The 26,514-nt window shown below is 44.6% G+C and overlaps 1 protein-coding gene across 6 annotated transcripts; it reads left to right on the forward strand.

Annotated features, from left to right (window-relative positions):
• On the forward strand, positions 1-26,342 carry ELMO2 (engulfment and cell motility 2). 6 transcript variants are annotated; one of them, XM_072878960.1, is made up of 25 exons: positions 1-272; positions 3,674-3,746; positions 4,567-4,666; positions 4,798-5,114; positions 7,164-7,288; positions 7,425-7,465; positions 7,976-8,048; positions 8,323-8,373; positions 9,367-9,548; positions 14,154-14,253; positions 14,464-14,615; positions 16,861-16,939; positions 17,557-17,592; positions 20,570-20,620; positions 20,942-21,064; positions 21,713-21,847; positions 22,289-22,393; positions 22,473-22,581; positions 23,269-23,405; positions 23,751-23,914; positions 23,997-24,109; positions 24,415-24,522; positions 24,869-24,951; positions 25,281-25,358; positions 25,948-26,336. In XM_072878960.1, exons 5-25 carry the CDS (start codon positions 7,211-7,213, stop codon positions 26,146-26,148), a joined length of 2,199 nt encoding a protein of 732 aa, XP_072735061.1. In that variant the 5' UTR covers positions 1-272; positions 3,674-3,746; positions 4,567-4,666; positions 4,798-5,114; positions 7,164-7,210; the 3' UTR covers positions 26,149-26,336. The 6 variants fall into 6 exon arrangements, with proteins under 6 accessions (XP_072735061.1, XP_072735060.1, XP_072735063.1 ...); XM_072878959.1 differs by lacking the exons at positions 3,674-3,746; positions 4,567-4,666; positions 4,798-5,114; XM_072878962.1 differs by lacking the exons at positions 1-272; positions 3,674-3,746; positions 4,567-4,666; positions 4,798-5,114 and adding an exon at positions 309-525 and having other exon boundaries at positions 14,160-14,253; positions 25,948-26,342.
• Positions 26,343-26,514: the final 172 nt, after the last annotated feature.

Below are 26,514 nucleotides of genomic sequence, written 5' to 3' on the forward strand. Positions count from 1 at the left end.
GCGGGCCGGGCGGTCCTTGCCCGCTGAGAGGGCGCCAGGCAGGGGGCTGCGGCCCTCCACTGGCTGGCGGAGGGGCGGGTGTCCCTGCCAGCCGCGCGCGCAGCGGTCGACAGAGCGGCAGGGAAGGCTGCTCTTCATGAGCCAGTGGAGACCCGGTCCCGGGCGGTCACAGCCGGTGCCGGGGCACCGTTGGCACGGGGAACTGACGGGAGCCCTCCCGTGGCAGCCCCGAAGGAGCGGAGGGGCGCAGGGACAAGGGAGGCTCGGTCAACGTAATTCATTTAGGCTGCCGACGCGGGCTGTCACGCGCGAGGGGTGACGGGACCGGCGGGTTCACCCCGCGCCGCGCCGGGGCGGGGTCGGCCGCCTGCTGTCTCCATGGCAGCGCGCTGCGGGCGCGTGACGCGGCCAATCGGCGGCGAGGCGGCTGAGTGACAGCTGGCGGCGCCAGTGGCCAGCAGCGCCTTGGCGGGGCCGCCGGAGCTGCCGGGCGGCCGGAGCGCGGAGCGGCCGCGGCGGGGCTGGGTGAGCGCAGGGCGGCGGGCAGGGGTGGGGAGCCGCGCGAGGTCCGCGGGGAGCCGGGCGGCGCGCCGCCGGCCTCGGGTCTGGCGGGCCCCGTCGCCGGTGCTGCCTCCCCGGGCCCACCGCAGCGCCGCGCCGGCGGCCCTTCCCTCCGGCGGCCCGCCCCGCAGCAAGGCTCCGGCCTAGGGTCGCCTGCCGCGGGGTCGCCGGGCCCGCTCCGCGCCCGTCCCCGCCTCCGGAGCTCTCGTGCTGCGGCCGCTGGTGCGGCGGCTCCTGGTGCGCGCGGGGCCCGCTGCGCCGCCCCGGCTCCCGGGTGTGAGACCGGGACGTGCCGCCATCGGGCCGGGGAGCCGTCCGAGAAGGGCGCGGTTCCTCGCTCCCGCGGAGCCGGGTGGACCTGAGGCATAAATGCACGGTGCTTCGTCAGAAAAAATCGTTTAGCGCCTTAAACTGAGTTTTGGCCCAAGCTTCGGGAGTTGCTGTCTGCTTGCAGCTCACTGGATTGATTAAAAATAATAAAAAAAAAGCAGTTCTCTCTTTTTGCCTGTTGCTATCAGTTTCTGTCTTTGCCAAGAGATGGCCTCTGCCCAGCCGTGTTGGAATGTGCAAGATAAGAGTCCAGTGCCATAGGCTTAGTATTTTACAGCTGAAGTGCAGCCATGGAAGGTCTTTGGAGGAACGTAGGATTCCAGAGACAGAGAATCTGAGCCACCTCATCCTTTGGTTGCTCTAGTGAAGTATGTTTGTCTTTGCTTATTACATGAGGTAATGTAGAAAACTGTACATAGCCCTCAGGTTGGACTCTACTGGCTGCTACCCTCTTACGCTGTTTGGTCAAGGAAGTTCTCTTCTCTGCACACTTGTCCAGTTAGTCACTCTGCTAATGTCACTTCCGCCTTTTGTTTGGCCTCTTGGTACCACCATCTGGGGACGTGCTGAGAACAGACTAGGATGTTTTGTCACATCTACAGGTTTCAGAAGCTGCAGCTATTTGCTCGTTGACTGGGGGATTCTACCAGACAGCTTTTCTTTTTCATGGAATGTTCTTTCATCCTCCTCATTTTCATTCTGTGTGCAGCACACTTTGTTCTCTATCTGTAATGAAAAGAAGATTGAGTTTGTGAATAGGGAAGTTCTGTTTAAAATACTCTAGTTGTTTTAGCTTGCAGCTTCTCAGAAGTCTCTTGAATAGTTCATTATTAGTGGCTCTGCTGATTTCTCCTTGCCTTGCAGCTACCCCTACACCACTCCTTTGTATGAAGGAACTCACTCTGCAGAAGCAGGGTGAATTCATCTTTCATGGATTTCAGCTTGGCTGCTGTCTCCCTGTATAAAACTATGAGCATTGCTTACATGCTGTTGTTGAGAAGAAGGTGCTGTGAGAGACCCGTAAGTGATAATCACAATTATGCAAAACTGCAGTCTGTGCTTCTTCCCAAGAGCTTCTGAATGGTCATTTTATCAGATATATCACTGGTGCACTGCAAAATATCCGTTGTAAAATTTAACATATGTCACCTCTCTTGTCTGCAGACATACAGTTGAAAGCTTTTCAAAGAACACTTTTGACAGACAACCTCGTGTTAAGAGGCTGACCTGAAGTACCCTTTGTATTTGTAGTCCAGTCTTCATTGTCCTCTTCTGGAAAGTTGCTTCTGCTGAGCCACTGATCTGTGTAGGCCCTTCAAAGGGTTGTTTGACCCAGACTGTCTGAAGAGTTTCCTACCTTTTTTAATTTTTAATTCCTGCTTCTCTGGGTCCTGCTTAGCCAATTCATTTTTATGTTTGAATCTCTTCCTCGGTAGGCTCATGTGGTATCTGTTCCATGGTGCTACTGTGCAATGAAACGGTCCTTAAACTCTATTTCTTCCACTGCCTATTTGCTTTGCCTTGAATACTGATTGGAATAGGGAACATGGTTTCCAGGCATGAGTGGGTGCTCATTTATGGAAGAAGTTTGGGGCAGAAATAGTCTAATGTGAGTTACTTTCTGAGTTTGTATGCAGCTGAAAGCTTTTTTTGAGATATGAAGGTAATACATTGGTTGGTTACTGTTGTCAGTGGCAAGGATATCAAGGGAGCTGCAGGTAGAGTGCCTTGCCTCTAGGAGCTGTGGGCCAACCTCTGCAGTACTTTTTTTGATGAAACAGGAGACTTTATTTACATTTATATGGCACTTAGGGACATGGTTTAGTGGTGGACTTGGCAGTGTTATGTTTATGGTTGGACTCGATGATCTTAAGGGTCTTTTCCAACCTAAATGATTCTACAGTTCTGTGATTTCTGCAGAATTTCCCATAATACCAATGTTTTTGTTTTAATGTGTACTTCCTCTCCGTGAATGATGCATGTTCTCTGCAAGGGAGAAGACAAGTTAGAGATTTGTAAAGGCTATAGTACCTATAGCCTATAGTAATCTACCTACAGTAATCTGGGCATCTTTATATGGCATATAAAGTATTGTATTTCCTTGTACTCTTCAGTAGCAACTTGCAATGTAAGTTGCAGTACAATTAAAAGACTATGACTGTATTGCAAGAGGCTGAAGAGAGAAGTGGTAATTAGATGCTAATTATTCATGGGTATATTAGTTAAAAGAGTTGCAAATTCAGCTCTTAATACTCAAGGAAGTGGTCTTTGAGCCTTGCCTCTTCACTGTGTATTTGCTGTGCCTTGAACACTGAATGGATTTAGATGGTTTCTAGTCGTGAATTGGTTCACTCATGGGAGAAGTAATTATCTGTTCAGTTATTGCAAGGCAGCCTGATTATTGGAGATGATGTGTGCATATGCCATATGACTAAGATTTCTCAGGCTTTCAGGTTTAGGCCATCATAGGCTTTAGCTGCTGAATGGAGAACAGTGAGTGGAAATCACATACCGTTTGGGAACTGTCTGTCTGTTTGTAGCCTTAATGGATGGAAACCTGTATATTCTGCAGATCTGGGGATGTCATGCAAATTGGGCACTTTGTCTGGGGAATATGTACAGAGCTGTGCTACCACTTGTATACTAGTATTTGCCATCGTGTACTTAAAGATTTAGTTCATGAGTTATCCCTGTTTTGAGCTATTGCTGCAAAAGCCATTTGAAAGTCTAAATGATTTTTTTTTTTTTTTTTAATTTGTGTGTGTATGTGCGGGTAATTCAGGAAAAGGAAGTGAGGAAGACTGATGCAGAGTTTTATTAGGTTCGTCTATCTCTTTGCGAGACAGAAGGATTGGGTAAGCTCCGAATTCTTATGGCTGATGCTACAGAGTACATTGGTTCAGCAGGCTTTCTTGATTCTGCCTTGTCTCTTTATTACACTGTAGTTGGATGTTAGAGAAAGTCAGATTTTTAGAATCAGGAAGGACTCTTCTGTCTTGCAGTGTGGCATGCTTGGCAGACTTTTCCTGTCCTCAGAAATATCAGGTATTGGGCATTGACTTGTGAACAGGCTGAGGATAACTGGTATAGGTAGGCTTGCTATGGATACTAACCCCAATAATAAGTGCTGTACAGGGGGCTGCAGTCTTCTAAATGTATCTGGGTTCAAAGCATTCCTGTCTTTATGCAGATTCCCAAGTGCTTTGCTCTGCTTACGCAATGAGGCAAGGTGCTATTCTGTTCCTGGGTTCCTTATGCTTTATGGCCTGAATTCCTAGTTTACTTTGGACAAAAGAAGGCCAGCTGCTTCAGGATGAGTGTAGAAGAAAGGAGTAGCGTCCAATTTACTGATTGCAATGAGTATGAAAATAGCACCAGCAACTGTGTATGCATTTAGGGTTAGAGGCTTCTTGAGAACCTATTTGCTGCCAGTTAACAAGTCTCTCTTAGCAAAGAGTAAATTGTATGTTTTTGTCTTGGAGTGAGAGAATGGAACGCTGATAATAAAAATTTGTGAAGAAAAGGGAGTATGTTAACATGTGCTCATGGGATTTGGAGTCAGTGTTTCCATAGGACAGCATACGCTCAGTGCTTTTTGTTTGTGAATTAGCCTAGCTCTGTGGGCTGTGAAGGCTTCTTTGAAACACTAATTTAATTGAGCTCTCATATAAGCAGTCTTCCTTTGTGTGACCTCACCTTGTCCAAGCTGGAGTTTTTTACCTGATGCACCTTCTCTGAATGACAGGCTTTCCTGTTTGCTGTCAAGATGAGAGTGGTAAGATTTTTATCTACAGTGAATCTTGGAGCAGGAGATGGCTTGGTTGTCTTCCCTCCAGGATTAGGAAGTAAAATATCATGTGTTGTTTGTGTAACTGCTTGAATCTAACTTGCCATTTTGTATGACAGGAATAATATAAATGCTTTTCTATCATCACCCCCGAGACCTGCTCAACGTGATTGGTGTACTGCTTTTCCGAGGCCAGGTCTTTCTTGATACGTTAGTCTGAGCTAATGCTGTGCTGCTTATCTGAAAGGTTGGAGATGTTTTTTTAAGAAACTGGCAAAGCTGAACCTAACTTGACTGGCACTTTTCTGCGTGAGGTGTTTAGTCTTACAGTCATTTTATGGGTTTTAAGAAAGCATAAGCTGCTCTTGGGACTGATGCTAAAAAGGAAAGAGAAGGCCAGAAGGAGAACTGACTGTAATCACCTCTGTGAGTTGGGGTAAGCTGCGCATTTTCAGAATATCATGAAATTCCGAATCTGGCTTGCCAGATACTTTCTAAGGGGTGGGATGGTAGAGTGGACAAAGTCTGACTGTTGTAGGAGTGGAGGAGGATGGTGTTCTTGTGCACATGCAATACCAATCTCCCTTTTGGCTTGGCTGAAGCCCCAGATAGCTTTGGAGTTCAGGCTTCCTGGATTCCTACAGGAACTGCAAAGACCATACACATGCTGAGAATAGAGCAAATTGAGCGAGACAGCTTCAGAAGGGCTTCCCATAGTAAATAATGCTTGTTTTAATAGGGGAATCACTGATTTCTCTTTCCAGCAAGTGCCTTCATTGTAAAACAAGTATCTCCGATCTGGTGGAGACTTGAGGGCAAGGCTAGATGCAGGGATAACACTGAGCATTTCTAGGAGGTGCTATGAAAGAAAAGCTAAACTTGCACCCCTCATCCTCATTTCCAGCAGACAGGAGTGATGATAATGTTATGACTATCTCAGAAGGCTGCACCAGGAGATCATAGCATTCTGTTTTCCTAGGTGAGGAAGCTGCCTCAACTGGAGTGAGGAGATAGTCACAGGGGACTGATAAAGGGGTTTGTGTGTGTACAAATGCAGAGAAACATTAGTGCACCTGAGTATTTCTCCACGCAGTGATACCAGTCTCTGCGAGGGAAGGAAGAGGCATATGAGCTTCATTAATTGAGATTGTCAGTGGATCTCTAGGTCAACATCTTATACAGGCCAGGCATACGCACCTTTTGTGGTAGACTCGTCTAATTTCATAGAAGTTCCCTTTTTCAGGACAGTCATGTAGACCAATTTCCTGGGCCAGGTATCTCTGCAGCTGCTTGGTCTTTGCTGATCCGTGAAAAGTTCTCTCTTCTTTACTTGCCTTGTATCAGGAAAATTACAAAGGCTGCTGGTTTCCCGTCAAGTCTTAGCCTGTCTTAGCATCTCTTTTCCAGTTGATCAAGGAAGTCAGGAAAGTATGTTAATCATGAAAGAATGTCCCTGCTCAGCACTGTCTCATCTCTATTCTGGGAAAGGGGGATTGGGTTGCCCCAACAGGAGAAATAGGGGCTTCCATAGGAACTGGGAAATTGTTCTTTGGATGCTTACCATCTCATTCAGAGTATGCTGGAAACTGAGTCTCAGGAGGAGTCCTTAAGGACAGGACTATTTCTGTGACCGGTCAGATCTCATTTTTGGCAGCTTGAAGCCTTTGTTCCTGAGAACTGCTGATGGGGAGGGTTGTTTCTCTCCCATGTGACTTTCTCTCTATGGCTCTGTGGGAGAGAGCAGGGATACTCTTTCCACCCAGGAGAGGATTAAAAAGGAACTGAACAAGTACATTTCTTTACAGCCTCTTACTACCAGATGAGGCACAAACCAGCATGTCTGACAACTGTCTGGGAACACAATCTTATTCTTTAAGGCAGATAAAGGAGTGAAAGGTAGACCTCCAGAGCAAATGCTGAGTTAACCTTTCTTCTGTGATGGATATTCATGTTTTGGATTTATGGTATTCTAGGAAGGGAATGGGATAAAGCTAGCTGCTGCTACTCTGCCTAGGAGCCTGTTTGGGTATCCTGAGTGGATCAAGGTATCTGAGAAATATGAATGGGGCATCAGTAAACTTCAGCCCATGGGAGGGAGGCTACCTGGACAGTATGTTCCCTCTCTCATGTACAGACAGTAGCTGAGCCTAGGGAGCTCTTGCTTTACTAGTCCTATAAACTGACCTGGCAGTATGGACAGTGGGTGGCAGATGGGGCTTTGCTGATCAGAGTGACTCTCCTTCTTGTGTGAGTACCCCAACAAGCTCTCAGAAGTATTCCTTAGGTGATAAGGCTGGGCGTACAATTTCACAATGTGCTGTTTTAGTATGAGGCCTTGATCTCTGGTACACTGGATGTTATGTCCCTAGCAGGCCCAGTGAACTGTAAGGCTGGTCTTATGTAGTGTTTTGAAGCTTGGTGTTAGATGCAATGTAACGACTGAAATAGTTTTTGGAGAGCTGCTCACTATCCTTTCTCTTAACAGGTGTGGGGTGTATGCTGTTGTAAAGGCACCTGGAGGAGTCTGGAGCAATGCCACCACCTTCGGACATTGTGAAAGTAGCTGTTGAGTGGCCAGGTGCCAATGCCCAGCTGCTGGAAATAGATCAGGTGAGACCTGGTAACCAGATGGGGGAGGAAATGCACCACAACCGTGATACTGGAATGTGGGAAGCATAGAAATGGGCAGTATTCCTTTCTGGTTGAGAGGAACATGGCTATTGAGGACTCTCTCTTTCTGTTCTAGAAAAGGCCTCTTGCATCCATCATCAAGGAGGTCTGTGATGGGTGAGTAGTTCTCTGGGAACCCTTGTGGAGAAAGTCTGTCCCGTAGACAAATCTTGGTGGGGTACTGTGGAAATTCTCTGTTGCTTGTCAGTATGCTGCTAGCACAATCCATGCTGCCTGCTGCCAGTTTTGGCCATGGAATGGGCCAGGGTTTAAATCAGGAAGAAAAGGATCTCCTAGAAAACAGGGGCTTTGCATCTTTATTCCAATTCTGAGTGTGTGCATATGTATGCCCCTAGGGTCAGTGTCTCTGAGGACTGGCCCATCTTGCTGTTCCTGAAGTGCAGGCCTCTTCAGCTGTTCCACAGAGCTTGTCTTAGAGTAGGCTGAAGTCCCATCCCCCCCTCAAGAGGAAGGTGTTTTCTCTCCTCTTTGGGAGACATAATTTCCCATCCTAAAGCTTTGCATGAAAGTTTTTTCCACCCTCCTGATATCAAGCTCCTGTTCCTAATTGAGAGACAGAAGAAAGAGGAGGAAGAAGCTTATATATCCTTCTTCTTCCTCTGCCAGGTGGTCGTTACCAAACCCTGAATACTACACCTTGCGGTATGCTGATGGTCCTCAGCTGTACATCACAGAGCAGGTCAGTGTGAGAGGTAGCAATTTGCTGATGTTCTGGGCAAGAGTGCAGAATGCCTTGGACTAGCATCATGGAACAGTACTGTCGCTAATTCTTGAGGGGCAGCATCTCTGCTATCAAAAATACTCAGACTTGAATGGTGACTCAATTCAATACCCTCAGTAGGGTTGTGTGGTATAGGAACCCCTTTACTGGTGCATACAAATGTGCACTGTAGATCCAGTTGCATTCTTTTCCCCCCACTTTTCTGCAGTTTAAAGTTTACATTTTCTTTCAGACTCGCTGTGACATCAAGAATGGAACTATCCTACAGCTGGCAGTCTCCCCGGTAAATGCTTCCTCACTTCCCTTTTTCTCAGTAGCTATCCTCGTATGACAGACTGTTTCTTGCCTCTCTGCTTTTCTTTCTCCTTCTCCCTAAACTGTAGGGGGCTTTCTTTGTTGTGGGCCATTCTTCACAATGAGGTGCACACTCTTGTTTTCCTTCCTGGTTGTGGTATCTTTCCTTCTTGTGTATCTTTCCTTTGGATGCTCTGCCCTTTTATAGGAATTTCTGTAAATAAATACAGTCTATATTTTTATTGCATCTCCTGGATTAACATGTTGTAAAGCACCCGACAGACACATTCTCAATATGAGTGCGGTTAGTATTATCAGTCGGAAAGCAACAGGTACTGGTGACTTAATGCAGAAATTAAAATAAGAGACAAATTTGATGCAGAGGGGGTTGTTCCTAGTGAGTTCTTACTATTGTGACCTCAACATTTGTCTTTTGCAGATTTGCTGCAGCTCCCTTTTTATTGAAATTTTTAAACCTTTTTTGTGCAAGTGTCATGGCATATAGCTGAGTGTGAGTAGAACAGGAAGAAATTATTTGGGCAAGAGGTGGTTGATAGGATATCATTGATCTGTGTTTGAGAAATCTTACAGAATGTCGTGTGGATACACAAAATGAGCTTGTGCTTCTCTTTGAATCTATGAGAGAATTTTTTTTAACATTGTATTTCTTTAATGGTCTCACTCCATATTTCTATATCCACCTCCAATCACCTCACCAAGAAGAAAAACGAGCATTTACTCTAACATGTAAAATAACATCTTACTTGCCTCCTGCTTGGCTGTAACTGTTGCTGAGTGCAGCCTTATTTTTAGTCTATCTTAAACTTGCTGACTGCCGCTACTTATCCTGTCATTGCTGGTATCTCTATCCTTGCTGTGCTCTCTCTGCCCATCCATGGACTTCTGACAGAATGCCAATGCTGGCAGAACTCAGTCTGCAGGTGACTAGTCTGTAACTGGCATCATCCCTCTTTCCTCCCAGTCTAGGGCAGCTCGCCAGCTGATGGAGAGGATCCAGTCGCACAGTATGGAAGCCCGACTGGATGCCATGAAGGAACTGGCTAAACTTTCAGCAGATGTGACCTTTGCCACAGAGTTCATCAACATGGAAGGGGTTACAGTGCTGACACGGCTTGTGGAGAGCGGGACCAAGCTTCTGTCCCAGTAAGTTTCCTGTATTCCAGGACTCTGGAACAGGGCCTCAAATAAGGGGCTAATTTTGCTTGCTGAAGTGGCATTAAGCAACTAACCTCATAGTAATTGCTGATCTATTAATTGAGACAAAGTCTTTCTAGTCGTTTGCTAAACCTCATGAGGCAAAAGAGGAGGCATTTATGATGTCACAAGTGGTGTTCCCCAGGGCTCAGTACTGGGGCCAGTTCTGTTTAATATCTTTATCAGTGACCTGGACAAGGGGTTCAAGTGCACCCTCAGTAAGTTTGCAGATGACACCAAGTTGGGCGGGATTGTTGATCTGCTCAAGGGTAGGAAGGCTCTACAGAGGGACCTGGACAGGCTGGATTGATGTGCTGAGGCCAATTGTATGAGGTTCAAGAAGGCCAAGTGCCGGGTCCTGCACTTGCGTCACAACAATCCTATGCAACGCTACAGGCTTGGGGAATAGCGGCTGGAAAGGTGCCCGGCGGAAAAGGACCTGGGGGTGTTGGTCAACAGCCGGCTGAATACGAGCCGGCAGTGTGCCCAGGTGGCCAAGAAGGCCAACAGCATCCTGGCTTGTATCAGAAATAACGTGGCCAGCAGGACTAGGGCAGTGATTGTCCCCTGTACTCGGCACTGGTGAGGCCACACCTTGAATACTGTGTGCGGTTTTGGGCCCCTCACTCCAAGAGAGACATTGAGGTGCTGGAGCGTGTCCAGAGAAGGGCAATGAAGCTGGTGAAGGGTCTAGAGCACAAGTCTGATGAGGAGCGGCTGTGGGAACTGGGGTTGTTTAGTCTGGAGAAAAGGAAGCTGAGGGGAGACCTCATCGCTCTCTACAACTACCTGAACGGAGGTTGTAGAGAGGTGGGGGTCGATCTCTTCTCCCAAATAACAAGCCATAGGACAAGAGGAAATGGGCTCAAGTTGTGTCAGGAGAGGTTTAGATTGGATATTAGGAAAAATTTCTTCACCAAAAGGGTTGTCAAGCATTGCAACAGGCTGCCCAGGGAAGTGGTGGAGTCGCCATCCCTGGGGGTATCTAAAAGACGTGTAGATGGGGTGCTTAGGGACATGGTTTAGTGGTGGACTTGGCAGTGCTGGGTTAACGGTTGGACTCGATGACCGTAAGGGTCTTTTCCAACCTAAACAATTCTATGTGTGAAACTTGCATTGAAAGGTCACTTTGATAATTTAAATGACTTTTATTACCTTTCTTGTGGTCATAATCTCCTCAAGCAGTTATTGATCTGCGGTCTAAGGGAGAAGGTATCCTATGAAAAACCCACATGCAGTTGCACACAAGAACATTCCTGTAGAACTGGTGGCATGTACATGCCCATCAGCAGCAAGTATGGTGCTGGCTCTTGCATATATGGTCAGTACTTTTTGACCTGCATCATAAGAAGAGTTGCTATGAAGGTCAAAGATCTGTTTATCTTAGAGAATGGAAAGGGCTAAAGAATGTGTAGCAGAGAAAGTATCGGTCTTCGGTCTCCCAACAGTTTTCAACTTTTGGGTTTACTGAGCAGAAATTGTATCTCTTTGTTTTAAGAACCTTTGGCTGTTTCTTCCATAGATTTTTTTTTTCCTTCATTTTTTAATCAGTTTATCCTTTTGACATCTACAGCACTGTGTGGAAAAGAAGTTCCACAGTTACTTGTCCTATAAGAAAAAAATACTTCCTTTATTTTAAACATGTCACATAATATTCATTCGGTTCCCTCTACATATTTTGTTATGAGAATTGTACATTCCTCTGTCTTCTCTGTACCATTCATAACTGTATAGATCTCTCTCTCATATCAACCCTTGGTCATGCCTTTTCTAAGCTGCAGTCTTAGTCCATTAACACTGTAACTATGGCAGCCATTCCAGAGTACTAATCATTCTTTCCATGCTTCCCCTAGCTCTTAGCTCTTTCCGGTACTACTGTGCTGTTGCGGGGAAATTTGTTTGTAACTTTTCATCAGTTTGAAACCTGACCATTTAATTTCTACCCTTTTTTTTCTTGTCTTTCAGTCAGTTATTAATGCAAGAAAGGGCTTTTGTTTTTACCCTTTAGCAGCTGGGCGTTTTGGGTTTTTTAAGATGCTTTAGTGAAGCACTTCATAAAAATCTTCTGTCCAGGAGTTGTACTTAAGTCCAGGAGTTGTACTTAACTGTTCTTGTTCTGATTTATTGATTTGTTCAGAGACCTTCAGTATTGTGGTAGGTTAACCTCGGCTGGCTGCCAGCTGTCCACCAAGCCACTCTCTCACTCCCCCTCCTCAAGAGGACAGGGGAAGAAAACAAGATGGGTTGCTCATGGGTTGGGCAAAACAGGCTTGACTTGTGGAAAATTTATTTTTTTGCCAATTAAAAATAGAGTAGGATGGTGAGGAACAAAGACAAAAGTAAAACCACCTTCCCTCCACCCCCTTCTTTCCGGGCTCAACTTTACTCCTTTGCTCCCCACTCTTCTGCCTCCTCTCCTCGTTGAGTTGCACAGGGGGATGGGGGAGTGGGGGTTGCAGTCAGTCTGTAACACTTCGTCTCTGCTGCTCCTTCCTCTTCACACTTTTCCCCTGCTCCAGTGTGGGGTCCCTCTCAGGGGATACAGTCCTTCACAAATTGCTTCAGTGTGGGTCCCCCACAAGACACAGTCCGTCAGGAACGGACTGCTTCAGCGTGGGTCCCCTGTGGGCCACAGTTCCTGCCAGAAAACCTCCTGCTCCTGCATGGACTCCTCTTGACAGGCTGCAGCTCCTGCCAGGAGCCTGCTCCAGGGTGGGCCCCCCGCAGGCTGCAGCTTCCTTCAGGGCATCTCCACCTCCTGCAGTGTGGGGTCCTCCACAGGCTGCAGTGTGAATATCTGTTCCACCATGGTGGTCCACAGGCAGCAGGGGACAACCTGCTTCACTGTGGTCTCTCCACAAGCTGCAGGGGAATCTCTGCTCCAGCACCTGGAGCACCTCCTTTCTCTCCTCCTTCACTGACCTCGATGTCCACAGGGTTGTTCCTCTCACATGTTTTTTCACTCCTCTCTCACAGCTGCTGTGCAGCATTTTTTACCCTTTCTTAAATACGCTTACACACAAGTGGCACCGGCCTGGCTGACGGGCTCAGCTTTGGCCAGTGGTGGGTTCATCACAGAGTCATCTGGGACCAGCTGTGTCTGGCACAGGGCAGCCCGAGCCCCTCCTCACAGAGGCCATGCTGCAGCCCCCTGCTACCAAAACCTTGCCACATAAACCCAATACACATATAGATGTGAAACATAACTTCCTCTACAAAAGCTGTAGCAATTCTTCCCTGTTAAATATTTCTTCTTCTTCTAGTGCTATTATTCTTGTATTATAGATTCTGCCTGTCTTTCTGGTTACAAATGCCTAAATGCCTGATACGTCCTTCAGATTCTTGCCTGAGTCCTCTCTAAAAATTGGCGTTAGATTTGCCACTTTCTGCAGAGCACAATAAGTAGTTTGGCAATGTTTCATTTTACCGTGGTTCCTTTGGAATTCTTCAATGAATATCATCTGGTCCTGGAGATATGTTTTTCGTATTAATGACTTGTTCCAGAATGTCTTCTAGTGATGTTCAAATGACAGATTTGAAGACTTTTCTACTCTCTTAAACAAAAAAGCTGAAAAAAACCCAACTCTGATCTGGAAGTTTCCCCAAGCACATTCATGGTGAATTCTGATGCAAATAATTCACTTGGCTTTTCTGCTGTAATGGTTCTGTTTCACTGAAAGCACTTTCAAAGTCTTGATAACTTCTTGTCATAACATTTATAGGTCTTCTATTTTCTTATATATTAGCAACTAATATGTTTTCAGCATGTTTTGCAATCTTTCCCTCAGTCTTTTTTACCTTTCTGTCTTATGGTTATATATTAAATTTTCCACAACTCATGCTGTGCTTTCGTTTTGTTTCGAGCCAGGTCCCAACATTTCCAGAATGACAATTAATTTTTCTTTGTTTTTCTCTGAGGGTAAAGCATGGTTGTTCATTTTGTGTGTGTGTGGAGAGGTTACAATTTCCAAAGATTTTTGCGTGTTCTGTGATATAAATTTACTCTGGAGCTCAAATCTGACAACAGTTGAAAAACCTAGCATTTGCAGATGGTTTAAATTTTCAGTTGATCAGCTTAAAAAGCTTTCCCCTTTTCAAGTTGGTCTTTTTTTAACTGACGGTCATTGTACTGAATATTCTGGGGTTTGCTGGTTTTTGGTTGGGTTTGGTGTTTTTTCCCCTCACATGAAAGTGTTGAATTTGAGTAGTGATACTTTGCACTGCTCAGCAATAACTACTGCATTGCTGCCTCTCCTGTTATTCCTTTGAATAGCCGGGTAATGATCCAGGCGGTTGTGAGTCTCTGGTAGCAGGACTAGGGACTGTTGCTAGTTTTAGTTTGTGCTTGTAATCAGGAAAAATAAAATGCGATTCCACAAAACAATAAAATTATCTTCATAAATGCAAATACTTTATAGCTCCCCCAGCTGCCAGCCTGCAGTCTGTTTTATTAGGAGAAGGTGGTGGCATTTTTCTCTTATCCAGCTTATTCAGCTTGGACAGGCTTTTTCGTTGCTACCAGATCTCTTGTAACTGCATTTTTCCTTTTCTCAGTTACAGTGAGATGTTGGCTTTCACCCTGACTGCCTTCTTGGAGCTCATGGACCATGGTATTGTCTCTTGGGACATGGTCTCAATAACCTTCATCAAACAGGTGAGTTTAGGTAAAGGGGGTGAGGGAATGCTATTTCTTTTTGTGCTTTAATGCAGCTTTCAGGAAGAGCAAGATGATTCTGAGAAGCTGCGTACTCACTGAGAGCACAGTGCACCCAGCTTTCTGAGCCCTGTCTCCCTTAGCTTGTCTCACTCACCACAAGGTTTTCTGGGTGGGCATCTGTTGACCTGCTGGTTCATCTGTTTTTAGATTGCAGGGTATGTGAGTCAGCCTATGGTAGATGTCTCCATCCTCCAGCGATCCCTAGCCATTCTAGAAAGCATGGTGCTAAACAGTCAGACTCTGTATCAGAAGATAGCAGAAGAGATCACCGTGGGGCAGCTCATTTCTCATCTGCAAGTGTGAGTGTCTACCCAACAGTGGTGTGATTTAAATCAATTTTATGAATATCTGTTAATTTGAAAATACATCCTTTTACATTTAAAACACCTAAAGATGCTATTTTTGAAGTATTACTGATATGATATATTACTTGAACTTTAGGATTTCTAACAAATATTTTTTAAAAAGTGAGATCCTGGAAAAATATGTTCTGTGTTCTAGAAGCACTTAAGCCCATGAGTATATGTCTTGAACAAAGATATTTTGCTTTAACAACTGCACAAGTGTGTTTAGTCTTAGGAGCAAACCTGTGTTTTACTAAACTTCCCAAAGCTTCTGCGTCCAGTCATCTGTCACCTTCACCCCTCTTTAAATTGTCTCCACTAGAATCTAAGAGCTCATCATCTTCTGTTTTTTGCCCTGTATATTAAGGAAGAAAACAATGGCTTTTCTAGCTTTTTTTCCTGCCTCTCCTTCCTCTCTTTCCAAATGAACTGACAAATTAATATCTGGCTTTTAAGGTTGATTCTCTAGGTCAGTTCTACTCTTCCATAAAAAAAGAAGCATGCATTTGTTAGAGCTTTAAGTAGTGTTTTTGCTTTTTTTTTTTTCCTCAAGCCTTTTAATTCTGGAAATATGGAAAAGCACCATTTGTGAATATGATTAATATTCCTTAATCAATGAACAGTAGTTTAACAAAATTATAGTGCAAACAATGTATTGCATCAATGTCACTGTGTGCTTAGAGTGTTTATACATTTGAACTTGGTTAACAGAAAAGCTAAACAGGTTCTCATGAACACTGCAGCAACTTTGTTCTGCAAAGAGTATATGTTCTTTCAGCTTTATAATTTCTATTTTACTAAAACACCGATTTGGTCCTACACTGAACACACTTGTGCAGTTGTTTAAGCAAAATATCTTTGTTCAAGACATATACTCATATGCTTAAGTGCTTCCAGAACACAGAAGGTTGCTGAAGAAAGTATCTATGCAGGGAATATTGCAGAAAGGGAGGCTGGAGAATGAGTCAGAATTTGCTGGTGTGTGTTTGGCAAGACTATCAGGAGGGAACAATCTTTCACAGAGGATAGGTTTGGAAGAACAGGACTGTGGAAACAAGTCTGAAAGAGACAAGTTAGAAGAGGAGAAATTAATTTAAAAATTGTTTTGCTGTGTCAAAAAGCAAGCAGTGTAGTGAAAAGAGCAGCAAACCCCAAAAAGGAGGATAGAAGAGGTGAAGTGACAGACTTCAGAGACCTGCAAAGGTTGGAGGCCCAAGAAAAACCTAGGATGATGCATGAACATTTACATGTTTGAAGTATGGCAGATTGACCAAACTGAAGAAGATTTGGAAGCGAGCAGTAGAAGAGAGAATATGGTTGTTATCCACAGATATGCCAGGGATAAGTGCCAAAGTGGGGAAAACAGCTATTTAAACTAAAAGATGTTTTAGCTTTAGATGTTTTATAAAAGTTTACAAATTTTATATATATAAAAATATATATATATATAAATCTTTTTTAAAAAAAATATACACAAATTCATTTAGGTGATGCACAGAACTTCTGTTAATCAGAAGAGCTTGAAGTTCTGCAGAAGTCTCCCAAGAGTAATAGCATAGCAAGAAACAAAACTGGATTTGATAGAGCATCAAGATGGGGGTGGAAAAGAGTATGATTGACATTTGGAAGCTTACTCAAAACATCACAAGTGAAACCACACGCTTTGCGAGACCTAGGAAGGGACTAAGCACCCTTTACCTGAAGAACCTCTTCAGTGACAATAAGAAAAAGACGTGTGGGTTGGGTCAAACTAATGAAGTTGGAAGGCAATGCCATAAAGAGGCATGCTTCCCCCTTAGTTCCATTTGCGATTGGTGGCTTCCATTGATGTAGGGGAGAAAAATTACTTGCTCCTTATAAGTTCATAGCTGTAACCATATAACAGACTGCAGTATAACTAGGCTTTACAGAGATAGTTTCAGCATTGGAAACAAACTGTGGTGGTGCTGAACTCTGAGCTCTGCTGGGCTGCAATCTGCACTATCTTCTGAATAATGGAGCTATCAGTCAGCAATTTCAGTCAGCTTTTTGCAGGCCTTATGAAGAGTTGGATGGCATGAAAGTAGATTACCTGAATCCTGCTTGTCCATTGAAATGCAAGATAGCTGTAGTAAATGTTCTTACGGTGCAGGCAAAGCAGCAAGCTGTAATGTTCTGTACTGTCTGTTCTCTTATGATCCTCCCATTTTTGTTTCTACAGCTCAAACCAAGAGATTCAGACATATGCCATTGCCCTGATCAATGCCCTCTTCCTGAAGGCACCTGAGGACAAGAGACAGGTTTGTTCATGCTTTTTGACTTTAAACCTCAATAATGGTTACTGGCTGGCTATTTACTTTATGCCTCAGAAATCATATTATCTGGGCAAGGCAGACCTCAGACCTTGCCAAGAACTTATGTAGCTGTTTCAGTGTGGCAACATAGGAAAAAGAAGTACCATCCCATTAATAATGTGTTTTGGAGCAGCACATCTATGTTTAGGAGGTGCTCAGAAAGGAATCTGAAAGGCCTTGAGAGACAAAGTAATCCTCTATACAGCACGGAAATTTTTTTTGAAGAAAGTTAATTCTGTATGGGAGCGAGTAGGCTAGGTAGAGTCCTTGGGGTTGTATGTACTTGCTAAACGAACACCCCACCTCCCCCTCCCCCAAAAAAGGGACCTTTCTTAAGTCATAGGGGGATATTCCCGCTGGCAGATGTGAGAAATGAAACACTTGTCCTGCTCCGAGGAAAACCCCAAGATCTCAGCTACATGCAAGATGTGCATATGTCTGTATTGTGTAGCTTTGCTGTGTTAAGCCTTTCTTCTCTAGCGCCCTGTTTGTGCCTTATTTCTGGACTCTGAGCTAAATCCTGTCTGCTTCTCTTTGTGCCTTTTTTTGCTTTCTGCCAGCAGGACAAGCTGCTTAACCCACTAGACCTGCCCATCACTGTAAGTAACTCAAGCCTGGGGGCTGGTCATGCGGAACTATAGGCATGTTAGGTTTTCTCCAGTTATGCCTCCTTGTATCTCAGAAATGACGCATACAGGCTTCACACCTAGATGAGCCTAGGGAGAAGGGTGGGAGGACTCCTGGGGATGTACTCAGATTGTGAAGGGGAGAAGAATCAGTAGCAGGAGAAATCTTGAATGACTTATTGTGCACACAAGACAATAAAGATGATTGTAAAAGGAAACTGATACTACAAGACTGACCAGGTGAACCAATTTTAAAACTGGAACCAGTTCTTTAGCAGTCTGGGTCTCCTTAAACTTACTACAGCCTGAGTTTATACCCAAAATCTCGCTTGCGTTAATTACAGTTTCATATCCAGCTGTGTCCTTCTAAAGGTAGAGCTGTTTGTCTGTGAAGAGCAGTCACAAAACTTAGTGCTGACTGGGGGCTAGAGCATTCATAATCTGCAACTTTTCCCTTTGGGAACTGTACTATAAGAATGTTTTTTGCCCTGTGCTGTCTCCAGGGGAATCACCACTCTTGTTAATAGGTTGATTTGGAACCTTCTGTATCTTGAGATTCTTGTACATTTTTTAGATTTTCTGGGTGGCACAGGGAATGCTCCACTTTTGCCGAGGATGCAGTGCCTTCAGAGAGGAAATGATGGTCTCAATAAATGTGACATAATTTCTAAAATCAATGGATATGCTTAACACATGAAAATAAGGAAGAACATACTCCTCTGTTCATAATTTAGCCAAAATACTAAACTTCATAGCAAACAAAATTCCAAGGGATGTTTCACTTCTTTTTTTTCTTTGTTTTCTTTTTTTTTTTTTTTTTCCCCTTGAACGCAATCCACATGACCCCAAAAGGCCATGAAGATGATTAAGGAACTGGAATATCTTTATATGAATAGAGGCTGAGAGATTTGGGATTGCTCAACCCTGAGAAGAGAAGGCTCAGGGGGAGTCTTATCAATGTGTATAAATACCTGATGGAAGGGAATAAAGAAGAGGGACCCCAACTCTTCTCAGTAGTGCCTGCTGACAGAACAAGAGACAATAGGCACAGCTTAAAACCCAGGAAATTCCACCAGAACACACACACACAAACAACAAAAAAATTGATATGAGGGTGGTCAAACACTGGAACAGGTTACCCAGAGAGATTGTGGAGTCTCCATCAGTGGAGATATTAAAAACCTGACTGGACGCGGTACTGCGCAACCTGCTCTGTCTGATGTTGCTTGAACCAGGGCAGTTGGACTAGATGATCTCAAGATGTCTCTTCCAACATAAATGATTCTGTGACCCCATCAGGAAGCAAACTGGGCATTATTGGACTCTCAGCAGAACATAGATCCCTTAGCAGTGGTTAGGCTGTGTGCGTGTTCATGCTTCTTACTATGCTATTTAGAATTGTTTAATTGTCTTTGTCCTTGCCACTGTTTATCTGCTTCAGTCACCTGTACTTCATCCCACGTACAAGCTAATTCCTTCAGAGTAAGGATTCTTCGTGTTGCATGCATGAACAAATCCTAACAGCAGGCCTTGTTCTATTCTCAGTACTACATCTCACGAATCGTAGTAAAAAATAGTGACTCAGAGGGCAGTGTGTTATCTCTGAAACCCCTTCATACTTCATCTAGATACTTCTTGGATATCTTCCACTCAAGCACTGACTCATTTTGGTTGTAACATGAGCGCTCCTGAACTTGCGGCCGTTATGGCTTGGCTATCAGCCAGCATATCACTTTCTTGTTTTAGGAAGTTTCTGTCTGGAGCAAAAGTGATAATAGGGACTCGGAATGAGGCTAATATCCACATTTTACCAGACTCCTTATAACGCCTGTCAAGAGCAGGGTTGATATGAGAAGTTGGAACAGTCTTGGATTGCTCAGAATGTACAGCTGACTGAGTGCAGTTGTCTAAGACTGCACATCTGCTTCCAATTCTCAGTCTGCACTGCATAGGAATGTGAAGAGATCTCAGACAGGAAGTTCTCTTGGACTTCTTCCAGATTATGTATTGCCCAACAGATTTTTCTTACCCAAAGATTTTGCTTATAACAGCAAATTTCAGATAATATTCCATCTTGACATTAGCACTTATGTCACTCTCCTATCAGATGTAATGAGATCGCTGGTATTTTTAAAAGTGCATCTTCACAATTTACAAGGAAAACACAGGTTAGATTTTTGCAGGTGCATGTGTAATTGGTCCTGGAACTGAAGGTTTGCAGCAGATACTTGCATCCGCTGTTGACTGTTTGTCGTCATGACTTGATGGTTGGGAAACCCTCCTCATCTGGGGAAGGAAGCCATGCAGTAAAGAAGGAAACTGGAAGGCTTCCTTTAAGCATGAAAATTATTTACCCTTTATTTTTGTAAACTGAAGCGCTTCTGCAAATTGTCCTTAAACTGACTTCTAAACTTCTCTTTAGGAACTGAGACAGAGGAAATGTAAATTTCAGAGGGAGAGTTTTTGAGAGGGAGGAGACCTGAAAACTACATCCTCTAGCCCTTGTTATCTTGGGTGTATACCTAGGTATGGAAAGCTGTGAAATGCTAATTGAAGGAACCTCTTGTAGATGACAGATTTTTTTCTGGGCAACCCACAGTGTGCTCCCTGCTGCTGTATCTGCTGATATTGAAATATCATTAGATGTCCAATGTTAAGCTAAATTTTCTTCTGTTCTGTGACTACCCTAGTGCCTTTCTCCACATTAATGATGTTTTATAGGGGAGCCATCCATGAGTTGTGCCATAGTAAAGATGACCCTTGTATCCCAACGTGATGCTTGCTTTGTGGTGAGATGCCATGCTAAATTGACAGCCTGTAGTAAAAGCACTTTGTTGTGTGCCAGTGCTATCTCCAATTCATAGGCTTCCTTTTTTCTCTCCTTTCTGCACAATGTGGGCTTTTTGTTTATATTTCACTCATGTTATTTCATCTCTGAATTCCACAACAGGAAATGGCTAATGCATTTGCCCAGAAGCACCTGAGGTCTATAATCCTGAATGTAAGTATGTCTGGAATGACAGAGTGCTTCCTAATGTTCTCTCAATAGAGGTTTCACTTGTGCAGACTGTAAATTCTGCTGCCCTCAGGGGACTTCCAGAAAAGTGGCTCTTTCAAAGGTGAAATTGAAGCCACTTATTCAAAAGGGAGTTATCAGGATACTTCTTTCAAGCATTATCATTATGCTTCTGATGGAATATGGAGTTTAAACAGCTGAATCTTCATATACAGAGATGTACATGCAGCCTGGCATATGCCTACAGCTAATACCTCAGTTTTTATTTGTATTCTCTTCATTTCTACCCTATCCTTTATTTTTCAGCATGTGATCAGAGGAAATCGCCCAATTAAAACAGAAATGGCACATCAGCTATACGTGCTACAGGTCCTGACCTTTAATCTCCTGGAAGAGAGAATGATGACCAAGATGGATCCCAATGATCAGGTCACTATTAGAGCCGAGTAAGATCTGATAGAATAGGATGTACAAGGGGCCTTATTCCTGAGCTCCTTAGCTCCATAGAATTTGCAGTAGATGGTGCATAAAGTTTCAAAACCACCCCTCACATTGTAGTCCTTGAGATTAGGGTATGCTCATGACTATCCTGCTGTATGCTATGGGACTTTTAGAGATGTAAGTGGTCACTGGAAAGCCATATGTTCCTTTCTTGACCAGTGTGATGCCAGCTGTCAAACTGATTACTCCACCCCTATGGAGGGCACATCCTTTTTATCCATTTCCTTGCAGTATACGAGGAAGCTGGGCATTTTTAAGGTGTCTGTTACTCAGTTCTTAGATGCATTGTAGTCTTGAGTGAGAAATGCTTTAGCATTATCTGAATGCCTAGAAACTGCATTTAACTAAACTTGGGGCAGTTAAAGGAAAATGCAAACAAACATTTTGCTTTACCCAACATACTGAAACTTGCCATTTTGAAATAATTGCCTCTTCTTACGTAATGTTAATGAACTTTGGCATCTCTCTGCCTTCACTGTGCGAGCTCTGGAGAGAGAGGTGGGACTGTGCATTATGTGAAAATACTGCCCTAATCACTGATCACATGTTACCATTTCCCTGCCTTCTGTCCTTCAGGCACAGAGAGACATCATATTTGAGTTGAGAAGAATTGCATTTGATGCAGAGTCTGACAGCAACACCGTCACTGGCAGTGGAACAGAAAAACGCAAAGCCATGTACACCAAGGACTACAAGATGCTGGGATTCACTGTATGCATCTAGAGAGAGTGCTGACTGTAAAGCTTGTAAAGGCAATCTAAGCAATCTCAGTCAGAGTTGTGGGGAGATAAGGAACAGATATAGCTGTTTGCTTTACGATACTTCTGTATCTGAGTTTTAGAAATTCAGCTACACTCAGACTCCTAGGGAAGATCATTATGAACTTGCTGATTGGTTAAATGCCAGGGCTTATTAGGCACATTCTCTGGAGATACTGACTTACCATACGCACCTATTCTATGAAGAACTTGGAATCGGCCTCTCTTCTAGAAAGTTCAGATAGCGTTGTCAGCAGGTGTCCAAGGTTACCTCTGGGATAGATGTGAGGGAGTGCTTGATGGACAGGCAGTTGTAAAATTCATTCAGAAAAGGTTCTCACACGATTTCTTTGAGCTAATTTGTTTAGGTTCTTTCTACACACTCTTTTCACAGAATCACATCAATCCAGCCATGGATTTTACTCAGACTCCTCCAGGGATGCTGGCATTGGACAACATGCTCTACTTGGCCAAATTTCATCAGGACACCTACATCAGAGTAAGTGAAGCTGCTGTTTTTGGCAGATACCAACACCTCAGCAGCTCTTCTTAGTGTGTGTTGCATCCTCTTCTTGTAGATTGTTCTGGAGAACAGCAGTCGAGAAGATAAGCATGAGTGTCCCTTTGGGCGCAGTGCCATTGAGCTTACCAGGATGCTTTGTGAGATCCTGCAAGTTGGGGAACTCCGTAAGTACCATTTATTATCCCAGCTTTCCAAGCTGCTGGGTTGATGCTTCTGGAAGTAGTGTACAGGCTGACCAATATTCACAAGCATTTGTACCTCGATCTCACTTCTGCCATATAAGGACAAGGGGAGCTTGGAGTTGCACTGTCAATGTCCCAGTGATAATACCAGTATCGAAGTAAAGTAAGAAATTTTTTTGTGTGCGCTCTGGTTCTCCTGAAAAACTGAAACAAGTGGAAGGCTTCAACTTCCTGAAGCTTTAGCAGGGTGCTGTGTAAAAAAACAAACAAACAAAAAAACAACAACAAAAAAAACCCCAAAAAAACCACTCTAGAAACCATGATGAACTTGAGAAAAGTTTAGTAGCTCTGACAGTCTCAAAACAGCATTCTGAGACAAATAATGACTATAAGAAATTCTACCACAGGAGAGTGGGAAACAGCTGCAACCAGTCATTTGGGGGGACTGGTATGAAAAGGGAACATGAGTCACAGAGGCTTGCATGGTGAAGCGTGGGGGATAGCTACCATTCCAAATATAAACTGTCTATGGGGAGACAAAACATTGAACTGTCTTAATCAATTTGAGTTGGCACCATCAGGTTTCTGTCACTGTAGTGTATTTTAGTTACTCTTAGTAGCTCTTGTGCAATATGCTCACATGGTTGTGGTTTCTCTTTCTTCCTGAAGCCAATGAAGGCCGGAACGACTATCACCCCATGTTTTTCACCCATGACCGTGCATTTGAGGAGCTATTTGCCATCTGCATCCAGCTGTTGAACAAGACCTGGAAAGAAATGAGGGCGACAGCAGAAGATTTTAATAAGGTCAGAGTGGAGAAGAGGTATTTTTGTAGAATCTTTTGCAAAACAGCACATGTTCACTCAGCCTGTACACTTGGTTAAAGAGTAGGGTGCAGAAGGTATGAGAGGGCATTTACATGGGCTGTAAGAGAGGACAGTCCAACTTTTATTTGGTATGACCTGAGGTCATTCTTTGTTGTTCTGGATCTCCAAAGTCGTCGTACAGTGACAGATCTTCTAGTATGTTCACACTCCTGGCCCCAGTTATTCTATGTCAGTTCTTTGCTGCCACTGAGCTGTGCCCTGGTTCTCCGCTGCCATTAAGCAGCAAGAATGTGACTTGCTTTTCTCCCTGCCCAATCTCTTTAGGTTATGCAGGTTGTGAGGGAACAGATCACACGGGCTCTCCCCTCTAAACCAAACTCCTTGGACCAGTTCAAGAGCAAACTGCGCAGCCTGAGCTATTCTGAGATTCTGCGACTACGCCAGTCTGAGAGAATGAGCCAAGATGACTTCCAGTCACCACCTATTGTGTAAGTGCCTAACAAAACCAGTTGCCTTTTGTGCTTGCTGTTATCTCCGTTTTCTGCTTACTTTTCCATATTTGATTGCCAGAGAGCTGAGAGAGAAAATCCAACCTGAGATCTTGGAGCTGATAAAGCAACAGCGCCTGAACAGGCTTTGTGAGGGAAGTAGCTTTCGAAAAATTGGAAATCGCAGAAGACAAGGTAAGGTGGCAGCATCTACTGCATTTTTTCATGTGAAGAACTGTAGGCAAATAAGATCTAATGGATTAATCTGTCAGCAGGCATGTTGCCAGAAAGGAAAACTGGTTACCTGGGCTGTCTGTACCAGCCAGTAGTTTGGGATGGAGCAGATGTGCATTTCTTAGAATACCGCCATCCCCTCAGGAACAGGAAGCAGTGCTGAGGAATTGGGGGAGCAGAGGGATTGGGTGGGGTGACTGTAATGTAGTGGCTGTAAGACCTTATGTGAATAATCTTGCTCAGCTTACTCTTGATGTGTGTTCCAGAAAGATTTTGGTATTGTCGCCTGGCTCTGAATCACAAGGTGCTACACTATGGAGATCTGGAAGATAATGCCCAGGGGGAAGTGACCTTTGAATCTCTACAGGAAAAAAGTAAGTCCCGATTACTGCTCTGAGCACACTGTGCAATGTTCTGTGCTCTGCCGTCTAGAGACTGTTATGAGTACCGTCCTAGAGATGGGAGAAAAAGAGCTGTGGCTGAAGCCCTGACTGAGATGAGATCAACTTTGGTCCTTGCCCAAATCCTTTGAGTCTTTGAATTGCGTGGTATTTCTTGTAACAGCCAACTGTAGGGATGTGTTACTGTAATGTGTTTTGGAAAACTGCAGTAATGAGCTACAAGAACAGGAACAATGCTCAGCTGCAAAGACAAAAAACAAAGTCCTGTCTTTTCATGGTTAGGATTTCTTGTTTGTGAGTTTTACTTTTTCACTGTTAGTTCCAGTTGCAGACATCAAAGCCATTGTCACAGGGAAGGACTGTCCACACATGAAGGAGAAAAGTGCACTGAAACAGAACAAGGTAAGTGCTCCCTTTTTGTCCATAATTAATATCCAGTGCTGTAGAGTTGAAGACTAAAAGCAAGCAACAGGAGCAAATGGTCTTCCACACTGCAGGTGTACTGTTTACAAAACCCATCTCATATCTGGGCCTTTTCCTAGTACTCATTTGTGATTGCTAGGTGCTGTGAGCGTAGTCTGGTTGTGCTATAGGCTATTCAGAGTTGCTCAGAATACTGATATGGGAAAGTGCACTGAGCTGCAGCAAGGCAGCTTCTCTTGTTGGGTTAGCAGGCAGAAGGCGGTGTGATGTTTTGTTCAGTCAATGAGTGAAATTCCTTTTCCATTCAGGAAGTGTTAGAATTGGCCTTCTCGATATTATATGATCCTGATGAGACTCTGAACTTCATTGCACCTAATAAATATGAGGTAAGAAACATAGCGGTTAAGCAGTAGAATATAAAGCAATTAAATTCAGAGATTAAGAAGGATCAGTTGCTTCTCATTAAAGGCTTGAGCAGGATGTCTCCCACCAGGTTCATTCTTAGGGTTGCCGATGCTTAGTGTGAATCTTCTCTTTTTTTTTTTCAGTCATTTTTCTCTTTTAAAACAAAAAAAAATTCCTACACTAATTTCCCTTAGTCTGGACTGCTACTTTCTTTCCTCCTATGCAGTCAGTTGTTCCCGTTTCCCCATTCTATAAGACACTGATGCCTAAAATAGCTTTGCTTTTTCTGTTGTTATGCCACAATAGAAACTCTTGGCCCCCTCCTAGAGCCATGGGGTCATGCTTATCTCTAGGCTTCTAACTTCCATTGGAAATCTCTGTGGCCACTGTTGGTTTGTTGGTTTTTTGTTTTTTTTTTTTTTTGGGGGGGGTGTCCCCATAGGTTAACTCCCTCCCATGTTTCCTATTTTGGAGCTGTATAGGAGTATCTCTAATTGTTGCATGGATGGAAAGATTCAATGTAACCTACCATTTATGCCTGGAGCTGTGAATTATCCTTTTTTTCCACAGTACTGTATCTGGATTGATGGGCTTAATGCTCTCCTGGGGAAGGACATGTCCAGTGAGCTGACTAAAAGTGACCTGGACACATTGCTGAGCATGGAAATGAAGCTGAGACTCCTGGACTTGGAGAACATCCAGATCCCCGAAGCGCCGCCGCCCATCCCCAAGGAGCCGAGCAGCTACGACTTCGTGTACCACTACGGCTGACGGGACCGAGCTGCGCGGGCCGCTCCCGGCAGCCTGGGGCCCGGGGCGGGAGGCCGGCGCTGGTGTTACTTGCACGGAGCTCGCGGCGGGCGCACCCGTCGGAGCGCGCTCTGCCGCCCGGCCACCCCGCGCCCGCTCCTGGCCGCTCGCGGCGGGGCCGCCGGCCTGCGGCTGCGGCAGCTGCTGCTGCGGCCGGCCCGGGGCGGGGCGGGGCGGGCCCGCGCGGCGCCTCAGCGCGCCACGGCTTTCTATGAGTCACAATAATAACCAATAGCGCTGCTCTGCCTGCCGCCGCCTCCGCCTGTTTCCGCTCAGGTCCCTCCCTGCGCGGCACCGCCACCGGCGCGGGCCCCGCCCAGCTGAGGC

This window comes from Ciconia boyciana, chromosome 14 (assembly GCF_034638445.1).
Source record: "Ciconia boyciana chromosome 14, ASM3463844v1, whole genome shotgun sequence".
NCBI classification, from domain to species: domain Eukaryota; kingdom Metazoa; phylum Chordata; class Aves; order Ciconiiformes; family Ciconiidae; genus Ciconia; species Ciconia boyciana.